This window comes from Vitis vinifera, chromosome 18 (genome assembly GCF_030704535.1).
Source record: "Vitis vinifera cultivar Pinot Noir 40024 chromosome 18, ASM3070453v1".
Lineage (NCBI taxonomy): Eukaryota > Viridiplantae > Streptophyta > Magnoliopsida > Vitales > Vitaceae > Vitis > Vitis vinifera.
The window spans coordinates 24069704-24092222 of record NC_081822.1 but is presented as its reverse complement, the minus strand read 5'-3'; the positions used below and the strand labels follow the sequence as shown (position 1 = coordinate 24092222).

At 34.6% G+C, this 22519-nt stretch overlaps 2 protein-coding genes across 2 annotated transcripts; both read left to right on the top strand.

The window, feature by feature from the left end:
* The first annotated feature begins 1591 nt into the window (after window positions 1-1591).
* Window positions 1592-15390, top strand: LOC100252073 (uncharacterized). The gene is made up of 13 exons (XM_002267199.5): window positions 1592-1808; window positions 1902-1967; window positions 2416-2481; window positions 2624-2699; window positions 6084-6161; window positions 7130-7227; window positions 9547-9620; window positions 11613-11700; window positions 11808-11965; window positions 12077-12119; window positions 13322-13387; window positions 14135-14212; window positions 14955-15390. The coding sequence occupies exons 1-13, from the start codon at window positions 1710-1712 to the stop codon at window positions 15072-15074; spliced, it is 1110 nt and encodes a 369-aa protein (XP_002267235.1). The 5' UTR covers window positions 1592-1709; the 3' UTR covers window positions 15075-15390.
* Window positions 15391-19558: 4168 nt separating this feature from the next.
* LOC100257198 (protein BYPASS1-LIKE) lies at window positions 19559-22058 on the top strand. Its single transcript, XM_003634465.4, has 2 exons — window positions 19559-21212; window positions 21684-22058. The coding sequence occupies exon 1, from the start codon at window positions 19913-19915 to the stop codon at window positions 21074-21076; it is 1164 nt and encodes a 387-aa protein (XP_003634513.1). The 5' UTR covers window positions 19559-19912; the 3' UTR covers window positions 21077-21212; window positions 21684-22058.
* The last annotated feature ends 461 nt before the right edge of the window (window positions 22059-22519 follow it).

The window sequence follows — 22519 nt, the reverse complement described above, 5'->3', positions numbered from 1 at the left end:
TGAAACGACTTACATGGAAGACAACATTTTTTGGCATGTATATTAACCAATGAGATCATATGAGACCATCTTCTTATGTCAACATGGGGTACTGCATTCTTCTCCAATGTAAAAATACACATTTAATCTAAGTATTCATATATTATTTTTTTCATATCAATAAAAAATACAAACACTTTTTTTCATTTAAAAATACACTACATGTTTTATTATTGAAAATAAAAAATAGATATTCAACTTATATCAAATCAAACAAACAAATGGATCTTTTTATTACATGCATGTTGCACAAACAAACCTTTTTCCCGTTTATATTTACTAAAGAATTTAGAGATTCAACTTTCTCAATTAACCTACAACAAAAACAACCAAAAAAAAATGTACTATATTTTAGTTTGGATTACAAATTTCATATATTTTGGTTTATTTCTAAGCGTTTCATATATATATATATATATATATATAGATAATTTTTTTTTTCTCAACAATCTTTCATCATATTTATACAAAATTTCTAATTTTATGACAGATTTATAGCCTGTTTGAAAACTATTTTCGAAATTATTTTGAAAAATAGTTTTTGAGAACAATTTTTGAAAATCGTTTTATGATTTTTGTAAAACAAAAGCCTGTTTGAAAACTTAAAATATTTTTAATTTATTTTTAATATTTTTAAATATGTTTTAAAAATAATTTTTATATATCTAGTGTTTTATTTTTAATCATTATATATATTTATATAATTATTTTTTAAAACAATTAAAAATAATATAAAATAATTAAAATATGTTTTCTAAAAAATTAGTTCCCATGACTTTTAGTGTCCCAATTTATATAATTTTGGATCACGTGTTCCTCACGTGTATTCATAAAGAAGCTTTAAAGAAATGATTTCGGTATCATGCGATTGTTTTTGTCCAAAATCGTAGTGGGCTTTTACATACTTGACCTAATGTCATTAACTACCCTTCGACCCAACTAACTTACCACTTTTTATGGTCACAAGGTAATTGTCAGCCACAATTATTTCATCACCTATCGATGTGGGATTGATCAAAGAAGAAAAGAAATATGCATTATACTTGAGCCATAGACGTTCATAGTTCAAAACCAAGGTCCCAAGTCCCTTGACCACTAAGCTATGCAATAGGCCTGTGATAATGTTATAAAATAAAATATATAAAAATATGTTTTGTTTCTAAATTTTTATCATATAAAATCATTAAATAAATACATATATTTACATTTATTTTTATTTTTATAATAATTATTAAATCATAAATATGAGATAGACATATTATATATGTTCTATGTAATAAAATTTAAAATATTAATATATTATATATTTATTTTTATGATTCAATTTGATAAGTCATATATATATATAAATATTATTAAAAATTTTAATTAGATATTTTTAATTAATTTTATATAATATATAAATTATATATTTATAATATTATCATTTTAATTATCAATCTAATTATTGAATAAGTAATTTTTTCAATTCAATGACGGGTCTGATTTGGAAAGTTCGGGTTTATTCTTTGTAAATTAAAAAGAAAAACTCATTATTGGCTCAAACAAGGGAGGGGATTTTCCCATACTTCTACAAGATACGTTTACACTTTACACTATGCATCCTATCATCAAATAACACTTCAAAAAAACATAGACGGAAGGTTGAAACCAGTGGTGAAAAAGGAAAAATGTTGGAAGCTAAGAGCCTGAGAAAAGCAGTGGTGGCACCATCTCTTCTGGAAAATCCCTCTGCTGCAAACCTTCAGTCTACTCGCCTCGCTCTTCATGTACTTCCTTATTTCCCTAACCCTAATTCTCTTCATCTCGTTCACTCTCTCCTAATTTCAGTCTTCTTCTTATTCTTCCTTTTTATTGCTCAGGTTGATGGCGGCGGTTCTTCTTGCAGGGTTTACATCGCCTCTGGATGCTCCATTTACAGTGTTCAGGTATTGGAAATATATAATAGAGTTGGTTGATTCACTCTATGATAGAGTGGATATAAGGCTGAAGATGTTTTCTTACAGTTTTTCTTTTCTTCCAAACACACTGTAAACGTGGCACTTCTCTAATCAATGGAGGGACCATAATTTAAATTTGCTATAGTTCAGCAGCTTGTGCCATAGGGGAAATTAGTTTGTAGTTTGTTAAGAACGGGGAGGGGGGGAGAGGGGGAATGGATTTTGCTAACTAGTGAAGCGGTTTTAGGTGATTTCCTATCGAGTGCGTGTTGTCATTTGGAGTAATTTCTGGAGAAAGTGGCAAAATTTGTTGGGCAAGTGCTCAAAAAGCTAATTGCTTGCAAATTCTCTCAAACACCCGACAAAGCTTTAATTTGGGCTATTCTGGTCAGTTAATTGCCTGCTAATGTATAATTCCTTTGTTTTTTATTCATAGATATCAATGGAAGATTCTTTGGTCAACAAAGGAAAAGAAAGCCTCTTGATTCCTGTAAGCGCACAGGTATATATCTCATGAATTGAAGCGGGGGGCACTTTCCATTTTGTGGAAGAAGAATTTGATTCAGAGTGACATATAAGAGGGCTATATTTGTTGGGTTACATGTCAATCTTGTTATATATGCTCTGGCTTCTTTTTTTTGAAGGTTATGGACTCATCCTTAGTTAATCGGTGCCCTCATCGATCGGAAATTCAGAGTATAGTGCTTGCTGAAACTGAGAGTGAGTGACCTTTTATTGTTTGAGAATTAATGCTTTCATTCCTTCACCAGTTGTTTAACCATGTAGTCTTTGGGTTTAAATATTGTATTTTATGAAACATCTTATAGTGTAATGTTTGTCAACTGGCATTTTGAATTGTTTGCCGGTATAGTGCTTGATGCTTTAGTTATTTTCTATTTGTCACTGAAAGTAGAAATGTAGCGTATGATGGTATATTTATATCGTAATGGCTTATTTTTCTATGTCCATGCATGTTGGAACGGTCTTGAATTAAAGTGAAATCACATGATAATTAGAATTTAATGAGGATTATACATGCATTAGAAAGTTCCTACAATCAAAGAGTGCATTATGAGATGTGCAGAGGCTACCAGATATCTCAGTTCATATTTCTTACTATGGCATTTATGCTTGACCTTTCCTTTTTCTCGGAAATTACCTTATCTGAATTTTGGATCTGAGTAAAATTGTATGCGTAACTTTTTGTGTCATTCTATAATCTGTTTGTGGATTCTCAAATTATTAAAACCTTTGGTCATGGTATGTAGAATATGTGATGCAGTTTCTTGTAATAATGTCTATCTATTTATTAGGAGCTTTGTTTTCATGATGAATGTGAATCTCAATGATGAACTGCACCTAGAGAAGAGGGAGGGAAGCAGGGGGGTTGACAAGGGGTGAATACATGTTTTTTTGAACAAATTCAAAAAGGTCCAACATATATTATATTTTCCTTTGAATCGTTACAATTTATATTCCTCTCTTCCAACAACTATTCAACAAAGGATAAAAATCACAAGCAAGCATGAATGCAACAACACCCTCCCAACAATTTATAAATGCAAGTCACATGCAAATGTTTCAACACTCCCTAACACTAATTCATAAGAACGATTATCTCCCTAATACGTCTACTGCTTGATATCATTAACAATTAGAACAGAAAAATTATTCAAGAAATTACACCAATTTCTGGTCATATTTCATTCTTTCAACAAACATGCTTTAGTAACAGAGAATATCATAAATTGGAGATAAATCAAAGAGTAGAATTAGAGCAAGAGAGAATGACACTAGATTTTACGTGGAAAATATCCTAAGAGATCAAAAACCACAGGCATACCAACGATAAAAATTCCTCTATGAATAACAATCAATGTATACAATGATTTACCTAACTCAAGTCCACTATGCCTTCACGGACTACTTGACCAACACCTTCTCACTTTTGTCGCATGTCTTCATCTTTCGGAACATACTTGGAGTCCTCACCAAGCTTTATTTTGTCTTTTCTTGAAGCTTAATCAAGCAAAAAATGGGTTTTCACCCAAATCCAAATAGATAAGAAATTAAGAGATGAATGAATGGGAAGACTTAACCCATTTTTTAAGAAAATCCAATGAAAATCTATTTGGAAATTAAGATGAAAAAGGGATTTTCTCAACGATCAAACGCCCTAATTTGTTAAGAAAAGAAAGCTCAAGAGGGGAACAACTGCAGGTGTTTCTATTTTTTACAAGAAATGATTTTTAGGTTTTTCAGTGAAAGAAGCCCTTGATCCAACGGTTAAGATAACATTATGAAAAAACAACTTGGATCGTTTTGACCCAAATCTGGATCAATTATGGAATAGGGCATTTAATTACTTAGTAAAAAAAAAAAAAATGCTTCCCAAGCCTCCCTAACTCCTTAAAAAAATATTTTAAGAAAAACAACAATTTGAAAAACTTTTTTGATTCAATTTTATCCATCTACAACCTCAACTACATACATACGTTGGTCTCTTAGCAAATTCAACATCTTGATCTTCATTATGGAAATAGTTTGAGGAAGGATTCAGACACTCGAGTTAAGAGACACTTAGGAATTTTGTCCAGAATTGCCAACCTAGCTAAACACTCACACATGACTATTGTGAGTTTTCTTCAACATGGACGAGGTGATTCTTTCAATATAGTCAAAGATTGCATCAACTGTTGCTTCATCTTTAGCCTATATTAGCATGCAACACCTACCCCAAACAGGTAGGAGCTATTCTTTCTCTCTCTGAGTTTCAGCCCAAAGCCTCCATTCTGGAATGGCCAAGACCTTGTCTATCGTCCTCACCTGTCTATATTGTGTTGCAAAAAGTTTATTGAAATGCAAACTTGATATTTTTTTTTGACTGTGGGTAAAGCCTTTTGATGTATTTTTTCTTCTTGTCAACCCTTCGTGGCTTATCATCATCATGCCTGCATCATTTAACACCTGATTGTAATCTTCCTGTATTGATACTCTAGGATTAGGAGTTTGCAACCCGGCTTATAGCTGATTTGGCCTGATTGTTCCAAGGACTATGATTTGGCATTAGGCATCCTTAATCTTCTTTACATTTCAATATCTGTTGGTTTAGACTCAATTCATTCAGGTCTCCAATTCGGCAAGACTGTTAATAGCTTCATCTCTTTTATTAGTCATTTTATCATGGTAATAGCCTCCACCACGGACATTGTGTGAAAATTCAAGCTCTGATCCAAATAATGGCAAAACCATGTGTTGCAATTTGAGGTATCTAGAAACTTAATGATTTATTTTTTTGCTTATTTATTTATTTTTAATTATATAGGTATGTGAGTGGATAGCAGGTGAATATTTCAAGAACTTCACAAAAATTTATGTAGAAGGATATAAGGGCTTTAAGGTGTTCTTCCATCAGTGTGGTTATTGGTTCTCAAGTGCATGAAGTTGAGATGTTAGTATTGAAAAAGGCTGTAAAAACCCAACAGTTACTTGTGCAGGATATTAAAAACTCCAAGAGAGAGATGCAATAAATGGGAAAATTATGTCATTGTGTCTCATGAAGAAAATATGCTGGAGTCTTGTCTTAAGAATATTTGTGGAGTTTCACCAGGTAACAAGATTTAATCAAGAGTGACAAGCTTAAATATTCACTTAATTGTCAAGAGTGGGAGAGTACAATGATATTTTTAAATCAAGGGTGGTAATGCAAATCGGCACTTCTATTGAGGCTGAAGCATTCCACCCCACATACTTCTTGAATTTCTCTCAATCTTTGACATGTGTGCTCTATATTTGTTCTCTTTCATTTTTTCTCTGTTTATCCTTTGCAAAAGGTTGTATTTGTGTCGTCTTAATTAAATGTAGTGCCAGATGCACATTGAGACACTGGAAACATTTGGTTGCTAAAAGCCATTAAAAGAACAAATGGAATTCATCTTAATGAGGAACATGTTATTTTGGGAGTTGATTGATATTGTTTCTATCCAAGGCTGTGTGACTCTTCTCTGTCATTGCATTTGTCATTCTTTCAAGAATCTCAATGTGGTAGCCATTACATCTATGTGATTTTCATACTTGTTTAACAGATTTATGCAATGTTTGCAGGTCCTGACTGCTTAATTTTGGGAAGCGTGGATTCTTATGGTCATCTTATTGTATCTCAATTGGATCCTAGTAGTAAAGGTACCTGTAGTCTTTATTTTCTTTTGCATGATGCCATTGTAAATTTTAATCAAGATTTCAGAGGGGTTTTTATACAGTATTTTTTGTGCTCTCACTTGAATCTGTCAGTGGCTTTTATGGCCCTTCTCCTTTTCAAACTTTTTACTAAGGGGAGGAAGGATCGAGGACTGTTTGTCTTTTTGGTTTTTTTTCTTTTTTTCTTTTTTTTTTTTTAAATAATTTTACTCCTTTCCCCAAGTTTTTTTTTTGCATATATACATTGTCTAACCCAAAAGCAAGAAAAGAAAACATTGGTTGTGACTTTGGGTAGGATAAGTTTGTTGATTACTGGCAGCAAGCACTGGTAATAGTTGATGCAGGCAGGTGGGACCTGTATCAAGTGGTCATTCCACCTCCTTTACACCAAGAACAATCAAAAGGAATTTTTAGTCTGTGAATTTCAGTTCTGAGGTTGACAACTTTATATTTATATTTAGATGCTATGGTGCTCTTTTAATAGATTTGCTTTGTTTGACTATCAAACAAAAAAGAAAGAAAAAAATGAATGTTTATGGTCATCAAATCATTGTTCATTTTGGTGGAACCCCCAGATGTGACAGGTATGATGGTGGTTCCCACTTCCACTTTGATTGCTTTTGTGCTTAATTATATGTTGTTGGTGATTTGTGATTAATCTAAGAGCCAGCCTGGTTTCTTCAGAGTCCAAATGTCACCTCTAGCTGTCTCACTATCTTGGATAATTTTACTATGTTATACTTCTTTCTTGTATCAAGCAATTCTCTGTGATAAATGGTTTAGTTGATTTTTAGGGAATTGAGGACTCATATAATGCGAGAAAAAATTACAGCAGAACAACAAAACCAATTTGCACATTGAGTTTTCTGGCAGTCTTTTATTTCAGATCTAATGCTGGATTTGGGATTTTGAATGGAAGAAGAGACTTATGAATCTGTCATTTCATTGTTCAGATGTTAACAGGGTTACACTTTCAGTATTGCCTCGGGATTGTGGTGTTGGAGAGGGTAGTTGGGCAGGGCTCTGCTTCAGTCCAAGTCAATGGTCCATGGTACCTAGTTTCTTGCCAGTGAACTAGTTTAGTTTTTCTAGATATTTTATTTGGTTTATTCTAATGCCTTGCTGATGGTGGTCCATAAGTTGATAAGTAGGAACTATCATAGCTTACTGTTATTGATATATAACTTGTCTTGGTCTTGATATAACTTTTTAATTATTTTCAATATATTTGATGCTAATGTATTGGAACTAATTTTTCTGGTTGTAACAATTGGTATATTCTGAGCTGGGAATCACATATTGAAATTTCATTAAGAAAAAATGCCATAATTCACTATGGACCATTTTGGATAAGATAGTGGCAGATGGGCCCTGAAAATCTTTTTCATGGTTCCCCACTTCTTCCTATTTTTGGTCACTTGTAAAAATAATAATAATACATTCTTTCATATTTTTCTTCTCACTCATTCATTTTATTTTTAAATAGTACTTTTATTTTTAAATGTGTTAGTTATAATAATTATGTCATTTTCTCTTTTAACCATTATGTTCTTCCTCTAGATAAACTTCTTTTTTGATAAGTAGTTCCTCTAGATAAACGTGTACTCTCTTAAAAAAACTGTTTTTGTAACAAAAATGAAAATGGTTTTCCGATTTCAAAAACAAAAAAGAAATGAAAATCACCCAAAAATAATAATTCATAGAACCTTTTCTAAAATTGTTTTTGAAAATATTTCTTCAACAATTAGCACATTCTAATGCTATTTTTTCTATTTTAATAATGCAAACACTTAAAATAATGAATAAATAGATATGCTCATTGTTTGTCTTTTCCAGTAGTGAGAATGTTTTTTAAAAGGGTCATTTTTATTTTTATTACCAGGTTACACTGAATTTCCATGTCTTTGTTATTTTATACATTGTAAAACAAACATAAGAAATAAAAAATATCAATTAGTTGAAGTCTTTTATTGTAGTTTTGAAGCAAAATTTTTTATTACAAATATGAGCTCCTGAAATTTTGTAATCTATTTTTAATTTTTGAGAATTTGCTCTATGTGATTGTTCAATAGTCTTTTCATAGTATTGAGTGGGTATCAATCATTCTTGAATACCATTGAGATCAACTCCTGAATCTAACATGGCTAGAGTTCTTAATTCAGTCTTATATCATAATATTGACAATTACATGCCATTTATGGATATGTATTCTTGATATTTGATTTAAGAATATAGTTTCTTCCTTTTCATTCTCACTGGCTTTTCAAATTTCTGGTGATTCTTCTTGAGATTTGTAAGAATTATCTAATCTAAGCTTTAAAAGTTTTGAATTAATTTGATAATTTTCTTCTTGTAATTTTTTTTAATTCTTTTTTTATTTTCTTTATTGCATTGTAAATCTTGAAGTGTCATTGGATGAGTTTTTTCCTTTTCAAATATTCCCACTATCATTTTTAAATTATAGGTTTCTTGATCTAGCTTATTATCTTGTAATTCTTGTTGGCAAAGGTTTAGAAGCTTTGTTATATACTCCCTTTATATGGTTGGGTTTTCTATTTTATCTATATTTCTAGTAGTAAATTTTGATCAATTGTTATTGCATTAAGAGTCTCAATATTACAAAGCATTGTCCTCCCTATATTATTTAAATTTTCTATTTCTAATTCAAATCCTGATGAAGATTCTTGACAACTATCTGATATTATGAAATTGAGCTTTTGGGTTTTAATTCTTCTCCTATGTCCCTACATGTTCACATAGTGGCATATGTTTTTCAATTTTGTAACCCTAGGTGTCACACTTCATCAGAAGGATTTTAAAAAATGTCAATATTCATAGTTCATTTTAATACTTAACGACGATTTTCAATTTACTAATTGTTTCTTATGTACCATGCAAATTGTTCTTGTCATTCCATTAAAGTTGTTATTGGAACAATATATTTATAAACACTTACAATCAAATTTTGGAAAGAAGTGTTAGACACTGACCATGAAAGGCACCATTCAGGCTGTACTAAAAAATGTTGTGAGAAACTTAGAGGAAGTCATGAATGAGCCAATGACTCATGTATTTTAGGTATTCACTACCAATTTTATTAATATTAGAGGGCTCAAAATTGTGAATCATCGATTTCTTCTTAACATACTTCGAGGAGAAACAAGCTCTTGTTCTTTCTCCTTTTTGGTATCCAAATGTTTAGCTTTTCTCCCTCTCCCTCTCCCCCCTGCCCCCCCACCCCTCTCTCTCTCTCTTCCTTTGGCCTGTATTTTTATTTTTTATTTTTAAATGGAAAATGGTCTTTTCAAACTTTTTTTTTAACACCAGGATAGAGCTTGCTTACTATAGTATTGACCAGCTCATATTCCAGGCTGCTGTAGCACGTAGCTTCTGTAAAAGCATTGATGTCTATGACCAAGATATTCATCTTCGGACTCTACGTACGTAAGTGATGCTGATGTTTATTTCGTTCCTTTTTTTTACAGTATATTATTTCAGTCTTTTTCTTCTTTCAATTGCTGTTATTATCTTTGATTTTAGTATGACAAGTGCAACTTGAGAAGAAGAAACAGTTAAAATCTTATATAAATAACCATCTTTTATCTGTTACTGCTCATATGTTTGCATGATTGTTTCAAATTTATGTCATTTGCTGCTTCTGTATGGTGGTATGCCATCTAAAGGGGTTTGGTTTGGAAATTGGAAACAACTATGATCCAAACTAATTGACTTGTTTAGCCATCAATTCTGGATGATTTTACTGACAAGGGGAATGTATTTGATATTTTCCGTTGTACATCAATTCTTTTGCTTTCTATTTTAAACTGGTATTATATGATTTCAAACCTTAATGATTTTGTGCTTGAGTGTCATCTGAATGATTGAAATAGAGTAAGGAACTTCCTCATGGCTAGGGCTCTAACTGGGGTGGGCTGAGCAGGGTTGAAAGCCAATCTAAGTGCTAACTGGCTCCATGCTCCCCCTTCATGAAGCCTGAACTGACCAGACTTTCAACCTTAGGTGCCCTGCCTGGGATCATTTTCCTTTGTTTGTGCTGTCAGGGTTTGGTCAGGTTGAAATCAAAACATGCCTATTTCACTTGTTTTCATTTGCTTTCTTGACAATCATTGAAAGAGTTTAAGATTGCCAGAATAAGAAACCAATACACTCCAAATATCTTTAAAGGGAAAATTGGACCAGATCAGAATAATGAAAAGGGAGGAAGAGTCGAGCTGAAATCATAACTAAACTAGAAATATTTTATTTAACTTAAGGATTTATTGAAGTTAAAGTTGGAGCAAGATGGGAGAGATGGAGAGGTGCACATGCTTGAACTCTAGGGCTTCTGTTTCTCAATGCAAGTTTTCTGTTTCTCAACCTAAACTTGGCTATGATTACACATTCTTTCCAGGAGTACTACCAGCCAATCAAGTAGTAAAACACACAATTATGTGCATCATAGAGTGTTGATTGGGTTGGGTTGCCTGTCACTTCAGCTAGAGCTCAACTTGAATTAAGGTTAGGTTGAGGTTTTTTAACCTAATATTTGACAAATGCCCACTAAAATTCAGGTTGGAAGTGAAGTATTGCAGTCAAGCTTATGGCTTGAAATGATGACTTTGCAAAAAAGAATGGTTTATTCCATTAACGCTTGATAGTTTCTGATGTTTGTTCATGGTATGAATTGCTGTTGTTCTCTTTTCACACCATTGCCATGTATTTTTTTATGCTCCTGAGTTCTGGATTAGATAGCAAGAGGTTGGATAAGAATGGGAAAGGGTCTAGAATAATGAATGAGGGCACATATCCTCTGGACTTAGGTTTTCTTTCTTTTTCTTTTTGTTCATTTTTATTTTATGCAATTATTAACCAGATCACCATGTTTTGGAAAAAAGTACTTTTCCATTGCAATGACTAATTTGTCCCTGTAGTACAGTTAGATGGTCTGCTATGATGGCTAAATTAAATAATTTCAGGAAAAAAAATTTAGGGATTGTTGAGAAACATCCTGTGAAAAATAATTTAAGTGAAGAGGCAGAGAGTTTTTATTTTTTCTTATTTTTAAATATCCATTGGTTTTCTAGTTCAGTTTTTCCTTAACTGTACATGAGAAATTGTATCCCCATAAATTTCAGGAATTGGAAAGGACAGATGGTGGCAAAAGAAACACTTAATTTTTTTCCTCTTAGGAGCCCTTGTTTTTCAGTTATTCAGTAATTCTAGCAAGAAACAATGTCTGCATTAATGCATGCCACATTTTATTTCTCTATTTCTTGCACATCTTTTATGGACTTCTTTTACACTAGTTAATTTTATGTGTAATCATATACAGCAGTACTCAGCCTCAATGAATTCTAGTTCCTTAAATCCATTTGGATCGTTTGTGCCTGTTACTTTCTTTTGGGTACTCTTTATTCCTAAAATAACTTCTTTCAGGTTGTGGTATCCATCTTCATTGGACTTTATGCAAAACTTAAGTAATGGGAATGAAAGATCTATATTAGCTGTCACTGAAGGCTGTCAGGTACCCGCTTTGTGCTGATATACATTTCAGGTATGTTCATGTGATAAATAAAATCTCTTAGCTCCTACTCTCATGTGTCTCCTCTTCATCTTTTGTGATTAGTGCAGCTGACAATATGGGACTTAAGAATGAAAGAGAATGGCGGTTGTGTGCATCGAATTTGTGGTCCCCTTGGAGATATCTTCTATGCTGTCACTAGTTCTTCAACTGGTAGTATTGCAGTGGGTGGTGCTGACCGTACTGTTACCATCTATGATCCTCGCAGGTTTGTCTCCATGGCATGGCTTTAAATAAAAACAGGGGAATAGAAATAGATAATTTAAGTGTGAATTGCACAGAGGCAGACTCTGATTTGGTGATTATGTCCTGAGAGCAGATGGTCAGCATTATCAAGATGGGTGCATTGCTCAAAATATGAGGTCAGTTTAGATCTTTATGATTTCATCTCCATTCTCCTTGTTAGACTCCTCATTTGTTTTTTCTTTTTAAAATTGTAAAATTATTTGGACTTTTCATGAACAGTTTTAGTTATTTGCCATTCAAATTAGAGTCAAACTATGAATTACTGTTAAAAATAGGTATTGCTTGTCCAGACATGTTTTGTCACTTAGAGTGTGTCATTTTTGCTGGAGCTAAATTCTTGTTTGTGGAAGATCAACTTTCCCCTTCAGTTGTCCAAATGATCTGGTTTCTCAATCAAAACATACTATATTTTCAAAGTTACATGTCTAACATGAAAATATGATATAAATTTTTTTATGGGATCTATTTTTTTCAACATTTATTTAGGAGTTGTGTAGTTTTTCTAATTTGTTAAGTGGAAGAAGTGATTTTCTAGTTTTTGGTTTGAATTTGCGACAATATCAAATTTATGTCCTCAAAACTCTATGACTACCCCCCTCCCGTCCCCCACCCCCACATTTTTTTTCCCATTCGTACGTGGATTGTAATTAAAATGGTTGATGAAACAATAGATTTTTTTGCATGAAGTTGACTTCTGATGCTTATAATGATCTTTTCATGTTCTATGTTAGAGAAAAAGAGTAGCATAGTGTCTGATTTTGTATCACCTTATTTTGCCACATTATTTAGATGGTGACCTTTTTTTCCTTCCCTCTTTCCAACAGATGTTCCAAATTCATCTGTCACTAAGTTGTTCTGGTCTTGGCAAGTTTTGATTTTAATTGAATTGTGCAGTGGAGTGTGCACCAATAGAGATGTATCAATCTCTGATTCTCTTGCAGTGCCTAGAGGCTAGATCTTATGTTTCATGTTTGCCACAAATGCACGTCTCTCTTTTATTGGCCAAATAAATGGATTTATGAGCCATCTCTGTATCCTTCCCACACAAAAACATTTTTTTAAGGTCAAATGCATGCCGCTGGTGATAGGACAAGAACAACGATGGGATTGTAGTTTTCTTTGAGACTTAAGAGAATCTGATGGAAATTCTTGGGAGCAAGAAGGTTTCGTGATAAAAAGCATTCATCTGCTAACATTGGTGTTACCATTCTGCTAGTTGATGGATTTCCACATTTTTATTTAAGCTACTAAAGGTTTACAAACATATGTCTAGGTCTTATATTACAGTTAGACTTAATCACATTTGTTAATACTGCAGATAACTGGACTTGCTTTCTCATCAAGTGACCCTGATTACATCTACATACAAGGGGTTGATTATGAGGTGCTTACTTCTTAAATCACAGGACTGATGTATTTTTCCTTTTGATTAATACTTCAGGTTCAGATGAGCTATTCCTTGCTCTTTACACTGTTTTAATAAAATCTCTCTTTTTTTTTTTATCCTCTCTCTCTTCAGCTATATGTAGCAATTTGAGTTATTTTAATTAGTGTTAATTGCACTGCTTAACAAACAACAACACCCCCACTTGGGGAACAGTTCCCCCATGCCTCCTCCAAGAGAGGGGGAGAGGAATGGTGGGGTGAATGGCCCATTTGGAGTTGGAGCTTTGAAGTTCCAAACTCGCTAGATACCTGTTGGACTATTTTCTCTGTTTCTAATACCTTTTCCATCAACATGCCATTGATCAAAGTAATGGAAACTATGAATGCGTTGTGCACGTGATAATTTTAGTGTCATTTTGCCTTCAGCTCATTGTTATAACACCTAAATGATGTAACTTGTATAGGGCATCACCCCATTTGGGCATTCTATTTTACATTCGTATTTATTGGAATATAGGATTGTTCATAGGGGCATTCTAGACTTCCACTGCATTATAGTTTCTTATCCAAGACTTACATTATTGCTTTATTATAACATATATATCTTTTCTTCCAAGTATTTAGCAAACTGGCTTTGTATAATGGAGAGCTCAAGTGGTGTGTCTTGTCTAAAACCTGTCATGTGGAGTATCTTCTGAATAGAAAACTTTCTACCACTTTCGGACTAACAAGCATACATTTGTAGGTCTTTTGTGGACAATGGAATGAAAATAAGAAGGTATTTTCATTTAGAGGAGATTCAAACTGGCTTGGATTCAGTAAGGTAAGATTTTCTTATCCACAAATACTCTATGAAAGTGTGGTTGAACAACATTCACATGCACAAACTTACAGGCTGCACATGGCAGGTCATTATGGGCCCAAGTGCAACTTTTGGCTCATTTGAAGGGTCAAATACTAGGTTTACATTTTACTCTTGTCTTGGCTTTGTTCAGCTAGAGCCTAAAATTGAACTAGCTACACTTTTCTCTCTTTGTCAGTCCAAATAAAATGATGGAAAGTACTAAACCAATCTAAAGGGCTTTGGGTTAACACTGATTTTTGGTTTGGGAGTTTTAAAATCCATCCTGTTATTTGTTTCATTACTGATTGTACAGGAACCATATAATGTAATGATGACTAACAATATATCAGATTTTTGATTTTCTTTTAATATTAATTATAATGCACACTCATGGATGCAGGCATGTGATATTACTGAAGAATACAATGTTATAATTAATAATAGTTTATGCACTCCCTTCTTTTGGTGGTTGTACATTTATACAATTCAATTAAATATATCATAGCTTGGTTCTCCACACGGGTCTGTCACCCAGGGATTTGACCCAGAACTAAGATTGTCCCAAGGAGCATGGTGTTGGTTCCCAGGTAACACTGAATTGACCTGTACAAGTAATCCATAGACTTGATACCACCGCATCCTGTTGTGCTACTAATATGAGAACTGCCTTGGTCATCTCTCAGTTTACTGTGCTAATCATGTCTAAATGTATCATCTGCAGTGCCCCAACAGAGATGTCTTAGGTGGGTGGTGCGATTCAGGTAGCATCTTTGTGGCTGATGTTGAAGCAAAGGAGAACAAAGTAGATGCTCTGGAAGGTTCCCCTAATGGATTGCCCTAATCCTCGACCGTCTTCTTAACTTTGAAGCTGCTTCCAACTTTCCCAAGAATTCAATGTCAAAGAAGCCAGTTAAAGTCAAAAGCCGCCTTCATCAAGGTCAAGTGGACACCCAAGCTCTGGTCAAGCTGTTTATTTAATAATTATAATCCATTCTTCTAGGAAAAATTAAAATTGTTGTTTTATGCATTCAGTTTCCTGCAATTCAGCATCAGCCTCATTTGTGGGGTTTGACCACCTTGTGGGGCTCAATGCATTGAAGATTACACATCTTTTGTGATTTGTATTATAAGGGTTTTCGAGTTTTGCTTGTGATACAGAACATATTGCCCCACTTGAAAACCAGGTGAACCACTGAACTAGTGCTATAGGAGCCACTTGATTTTGTTCTAATCCTTGAGTTTTTCACTCATTATAAACAGGATTTGATAATGCTTTGGCACGGGGGTAACTGGGACTTCCAGCCAGAGTTTCCGGTAAGAAATTTAAAGTCCATTTGGGGGTGATTTTGGAAGTGTTAAAAGCGTTTTATAATATTTGGAAGTGTTTTCTTGTAGAAATTAGGTGTTTGATAAACTTTTAAAAATCTAAAGAATCGTTAAAAGCGATTTCTAATGAATCATTGATAGGCGATTCTTTCAAAAATCATTTTTGAAAAACGCTACAAACTAAAAGTTTTTTTAATCAAAATCATTCTTAAACAAACTCCTATGTATTTAGCCTTTCTCACGGCTCTTTTTGTTCACATGTTACTTTTCTTATTATGCATTTCTGGAAAATTTTGGTCATGAATCCATCACCATTTGGTTAATTCAGCTAGTATGATTATTCAATCAGCAGAATTTTCTCTGCATGGAGGAACATTTTGGCTTTCTCTAGAAAATTTGGTTGTATCCTAGCTTTGACATGGCCCAATCTTTCACAAACTTCCATCACTTCTCAACCCACCAAAAAAAAAAAACCATGATACCCCATGAAATTGGACCAGTGGTTTTCATTCCCAAAGGAAAGTGCAATTAATTGGAAACGGCCAGTGAAAGCCTTTTGGAATGAGCTGTGTACAGCACACACTATTCAATGCCAACAACTTAAATTGCATCCCACTGTCCTCTAAGGCGGAGGATTCTTGTGGGTCTCCAAGGTAAACTGGGGATGGGGCTGTGTGAGCTTGCCCTAATCTTGTGGTCCTGTTTTGGGTGTTTCAAATTTTGATGAATGGTTCAAAGTTAAGGTCAAAATTCGTGGTAATGAATTATGTAGGGCATAAAAGAAAAAAAGAAAAATTGGATGTGGGTGTGGGGTTTGGTTGGTCATGTTAGGAGACCTAAGAAAAAAGGGTCCCATCATTGTTGAGGTCACCAAGTTTAATCCATAGAATAACGTCTCACCAACTGCCTTTAAAGATTATCTTATAGGCAATAACTAAAATGCCCTATCTCCCTTATTTTCTGGATTGCCAAACACTCATGTCCCCATCAAATAATCTCATTTTCATTTTCATTTTCATTTTTCCTGTTTTCCCAGTTCCAAAACCCCAACACCCAAGTTTGAATATTCAATTCACCTCCTCCATTGCCCTGCATTCTGAGAACAAGATCAAAGTTGATGCAAATTGAAGAGAAAAAGTATCCCCACACTGTGGGACAGTGGCCCAATAATTTGACCCCAATACCCTACAAGAACCCCACAAACACAAAAATACAAAATCAAGTGGGTACCCCACTCTCGAAAGGTTGAGACGTGAAAAGAGGCTTGAGTCCCAAGTTTCAACCCACCACCCATGGGTTAAAAGGGCCAATTTATTAGTGTATATTTTTGGTCCAACCTTGAACATGTGTGAAAATTATTTTCATACTTTGTGAAATAGAATTGGGTTTCTTGCTGCATAGGCTAAGGACATATCCCCTCTATCTAATTGTGGAAAAGAGGCGTGTGGAAAGAGCCAAAAGCTAATTGATTTCACATTGTCCCACGTAGGCCATGGATTTGTATTATACTATATGTCATATTCATATTCATATATTTATCTCTACTTCATAATATAAGGACCACAAGTTGAGGGATGTGGGCCCTTCTTCTTTCAGTTCAATGAAATACTTTATGCCCTGATGTTGATGGTTTATTTGGAAGATTTTATTTTCTTCTAATATTTTTGTTTGCGTATTTCTCTAGTATTATTATCCCACTTTGTTGAAATTTCTTCAAAGTTGAAGATTTTTATTTTATTTATTTATTTCTTTTCTTAGGGTCAGTTGGGACAAGATAATGCATAAGCAGCACCTTGTATGATATTTTTTTAATGGGTTCAGGAATACTGGAATAGTAATTCACACGTGAAGATTTGTTTATTTTATTAGACAAATTTTAAAAAAGTAAGATTCTCTTATAAACTTTTGTTTTGTCGGGTTGATCTTCGTCATGAAATAGATCGGTTCAAGACAAAAAAAAAATGGATATTTAATTTGGACGGGCAAACGTATTAATGACGAGGAAAGCATTTTTGTTATACTACTAGTGCTAGTACTTGCTTTGATATTCTGCCAAATCCAGCTAAGAAAGAATTACGGGTGTAAAACAAAAAAATATATTGATTTTGGTTGAATATGTTATTAGTAATAGGAATTTTATCAAAGATTTATATTGTATCAATCTATTGTTATGTGATTCGTATTAAAGTGGATGCTCGAGTGGTGGATGTAAAAAGGACAATTTCAAATTGGACTCCTCATTCATTAAATAGAGAAAATGACTAGGATTTTATGTCTCATTGTCGAACTTATTTCAATTCTAAGATCTTGGATCGAATGGATGGATCAATGTCAATTCCATCTCAGATTTTTTATTAAATTATTTATTTAATGAGCATTCTAAATATTATGCCTTGAAGATGATTGAACCTCCCAAAATTATGAAAATTTTAAAATGTAATTATGAGTCTTTTGTTCTATAAAAAAGATTAACTACACTTTTATCAAAATGTCTCAAAAAAACTTAAATGTTCTAACTGAAGCAAGAACAAAATCTTACTATTTTAAAATTTAAAATTTTAAAGAAATAAATTAAATCTAGATATATTTTTAATAAAATATTCTATTTGTATATAAATTTTTTATTTTAAAAATGGAAAATAAGAAATTTTTATTTTATTTTTTTTTTTTGAAAAAGGGAGAAAGAAAGAAAAAGAAAAATTGTATTTTCACGTATTTTTCCCAATTTATTTGACGTGGACAATTATTTATAAATTCCAACCTCTAAAATTTTAAATTATTTCAAAATATGATGACATGATTATTCACATGCGACATCATCTTTTCAGACTTGACAACATAAATTTTATTATTAATAATAGTATAAATAAGGTCAATCCAATTAGTTTTTGAATAAAAAATTAATTGAATCGATATTTAAATAAATCATATTTGAAGTCAAAAAATCAAATCAAATTAAGTTTTTGAGGTCAATTTGAACTGATTTTTGTAAATTGATTTTTATCTAATTTAATATTTTTTTAATTATAAATCTAATTGTAGATTTACTTTTATTTTGAACTAAAATCTCATTAATTTAAGTTTATATTAGGTCTTAAATCGATAAAATCGATTTTTAAAATTTTCAAACCATATATATGGATTTTAGTTGGTTTGGATCGATCTATAGCTTAAACCCTGAATTATTAGCTTGCTGGTTCCAAATTATCTATAATAATTGGCGTGCTGGTTCCAGGCCTCGAGAGCCGTCAAAATTCTTTTTGCTGACTGCTGACGGCGTCAATAGACAGGGGTAGTCTGGTCAAATAACACAAAATATAATAATAAGCGCGACGTCATCCTTCTACACTTCCAGAAGAATTGAGGACCGAGTCCCTCACTACCTATCATGCAAGGAATACGCGCCAACGAAGACCCAGCTGTAACGTCCACGTGTATCGCTTTCTCCCACTCGGCCACATCACGAATGACTGCTTCTACACACGCCTCACTGCTGTGTGAACTCACCAATCAAATCGATCAAAGGTTCTTGTACACGTGGTCAACCCCATCCATAATACCCATCACATCGACACGTGTCACTAGGTCCCTCATTATTCTAATTTTCCAGAATCCCATAATGATTAAAAATAATTAAAAAATATGTATCTCCATTATACCCTTTTATATTAAAAAAATTACAAATTAATGCAATGTCTAGATAAATAGTACGTGTCATAAATCATATTTAATATATTTTTTCTTTAGAGAAAGTTAGGGATGGAGAAGATGATACTGATATAAAAAAAAATGGTAAATTTTGGAACATTCCAAGGTTTCTCCACGTAGGCATTCTAAATTGACGGCTGAGATGGAGTGCATGAGGAGTTGTGGGGGTGAAATGTGGGGAGGACGTGTGGGGTGCGTGTTCGCACCGCGTAGGGGCGAGTGAGTATGTTCACTGTTTTGGGGTTAAAAAAGGGGTAAAACAAAAGTAGATTCACTCATATTCCTACTCTCTAAATTTGGAATTAATCAATTAAACAATATTCTCTCAAAAAACGCTTTTTTTTTTTTTTTTTTTTTTGAAATTTCTAAATCCGTATTTTTGGCCATTTCAACAACCATAGAACGCGGTCTTAAATCCCCTAATAAAATCCACTCCCTCTCTTAGGGTTTTCGCAATCCATCGGCCTTGCTTCTTCTCTCTCTAAGTTCTCTCTCTGGAGCTCAATAATTGTGTGCTAGGGTTTGGATTTGTGGGTTGTTGTGATCTTCGTCTTGCTGAGTGGTGATTTTGATTTGGCGGTGGAGGGGTGTTGAGAGTGTGGTTGGTGGCTGCAGAGAGGTAGAGTTGAGAGGGTAAATGTGATAATGCCTGCTACGGACTTTCAGGGTTCATCATCGCCGTTCTCGAACATTGGCCGTTCGATCTTGAGCATTCGACGCGATCAGGTCCATTCCATGGAGGGGACTCATGAAGTCACCGGCTTGGAGGTGGAGCTGGAGGCGTTTCAGAGGCAGGTAGCCGACCGGTTTCTGCAGGTGTCTTCGGGGTCGTCGGAGCTTCTGTCGTTGTCCTGGGTCAGGAAGCTTCTGGATGTGTTCCTCTGCTGTCAGGAGGAATTTAGGGTTATTTTGTTCAATAACAAAGCGAGTTTGGGGAGAGCTCCGATGGATCGGTTGATTGGGGAGTTCTTTGAGCGGAGTGTGAAGGCGTTGGATGTTTGTAATGCGATTCGTGACGGAATTGAGCATATTCGCCAATGGCACAAGCTTCTGGAGATTGTGCCGTGCGCTTTAGACAACCAGAGGAGTCTCGGGGAGGGCCAATTCCGCCGCGCCAAGAAGGCCTTGATCGATTTGGCGATCGGTATGCTTGACGAGAGGGACTCCAGCGTCTCCGTGGCCCATCGGAACCGGTCCTTCGGCCGGAATAACGTCAGCCGCGACCACCGGTCTTTGGGGCACTTCAGGTCGCTGTCGTGGAGCGTTTCCCGGTCGTGGTCTGCGGCGAGGCAGCTTCAGGCGATTGGGAACAACTTGGCAGCGCCGAGGGCGAATGAGATTGTTGCCTCTCGAGGACTCGCGGTGGCAGTTTTCACAATGAGCTCGGTTTTGTTGTTTGTAATGTGGGCTCTTGTGGCCGCGATTCCGTGCCAGGATCGAGGGCTTCAGGTTCATTTTTCAATTCCCAAGAATTTCAGTTGGGCGGCTCCGATGCAATCACTGCATGATCGGATTATTGAGGAGTCCCGGAGAAGGGACCGGAGGAATGCTTGTGGGCTGTTGAAGGAGATTCATCAGATTGAGAAATGCACCCGACACATGAATGAATTGGCAGACTCAGTTCAATTCCCATTAACGGAGGAAAGGGAGGCTGAGGTGAGACAGAGAGTGCAGGAGCTGGGGCAGGTGTGCCAAACTATAAAGGCAGGATTGGACCCCTTGGAGCGCCAAGTGAGGGAAGTGTTCCATAGGATTGTGCGCAGCCGAACTGAGGGTCTGGACACCTTGGGAAGGGCTAACAATGAGTGATTCAAATTGGTGTAGCCCCCAAATATGGAATTTGCTCATATGTTGCTGATTTTGGTTTTAGAGGAGATGCAATGAAGAGGAAGACTGAAAGAAAAATGAGATGAGAGTTGTACTGAGAAATAAAAAGTTTTAGAAGGTAAATTTCTTGTATTTATCACCATATATTGTGTAAAGACATTAGGATGTGGTTCGGACCTTTTCAGTCCAAACCTCGTTGTTCAGCTTGTGTTGCTATTTGTATGATCAAACTTCTGATTAAGTTGCATCTCCTTCTTGTAGCTGATTTTGTGTTCATGTTTATAATACTTTTTGTCAATGGTACATATTATTAATCTGAGGAAGACCAAGCTGTCATCATTATTGGTTTCAGTAGCATTTCGGATCTTAATTCAGCATCAAAATGAAAATCATACGGTTGCTTGACAAGAGAATGTTCTTTGCCTGTTAATCTGTTTGAAGAAACACAAGGACTGTAACAAGGTTTCCCAGTCCAATAAACCCTGTTGTTGTCTGTTGAGCCTGTTCATTTTGTTCATTTGATTGACTAAAACCCCTTTTTTTTTTCTCTGCATGGAGATTCACTAGATTTCATTCCCCCACTTTGCAGGAGACTTATTGCTGGTCGCATATGTTTCACAAAAAATTGGGCCCTGCTGCAGCCTCTCCTCTGATGGAGTATGTAAAAAAATTCTCAAACCTAGCCTCACAATGCAAAACCTCAATCCTTTTTACCAAGAGGAAGCAAGAAGAAGAATTCCCAAATGAAATCCTTCTCTAACTTGGTGTATTCTGAAAACCCCCAAATCCCCATCCTAATGAGAAGGCAGAAAATGTGAATATCTGCTGTCTGCTGGGGACCAAAGAAAATACTGCGGAAGTTGAATTTGTGGTGTTAGGTCAGGCTCCAATTATGCTCTTGACCAGGATTCAATGATTTGTAATCTTGAATATTATGCTATGAAAAGAAAAAAGATTACATCAAGGAAGTATTCCAAGCATACTTTATTTGTATTTTGTGTGCCTCCTTTTTTGCAACAAACTGCTCCTCTTTGCTTTCCTATTAATGGTGTGAACATGAAGGAGACGGTTCCTAGTGGCATAGATAGTAAACAGGTGTGAACTCCTTCAATTAGTTTTACTCCTCCAACCACAACATTCCTGTAGACTCTATTAATTGAACAATCACCGAGATCCTACAAATTCTTTACTGAAGTACAAAATTTGGAGTCTTGTTATGGCAATGCTGTTGATGAACTGGAAGGTGTTGTCCATTTCTTATTAGATGGTGATGAGTTTTATTAATAGGTAATGTTGCAAGTCATTTAATGGTTGCTCCATATGAAGGCTAGATGAGTCATGTGGTCCATGCCCCTTATAAATGCTGATCCCCTTTTCCTCCCCAATAAGTTGGCCCCCCTCTCTTGCTCTATTGATATTTTATCT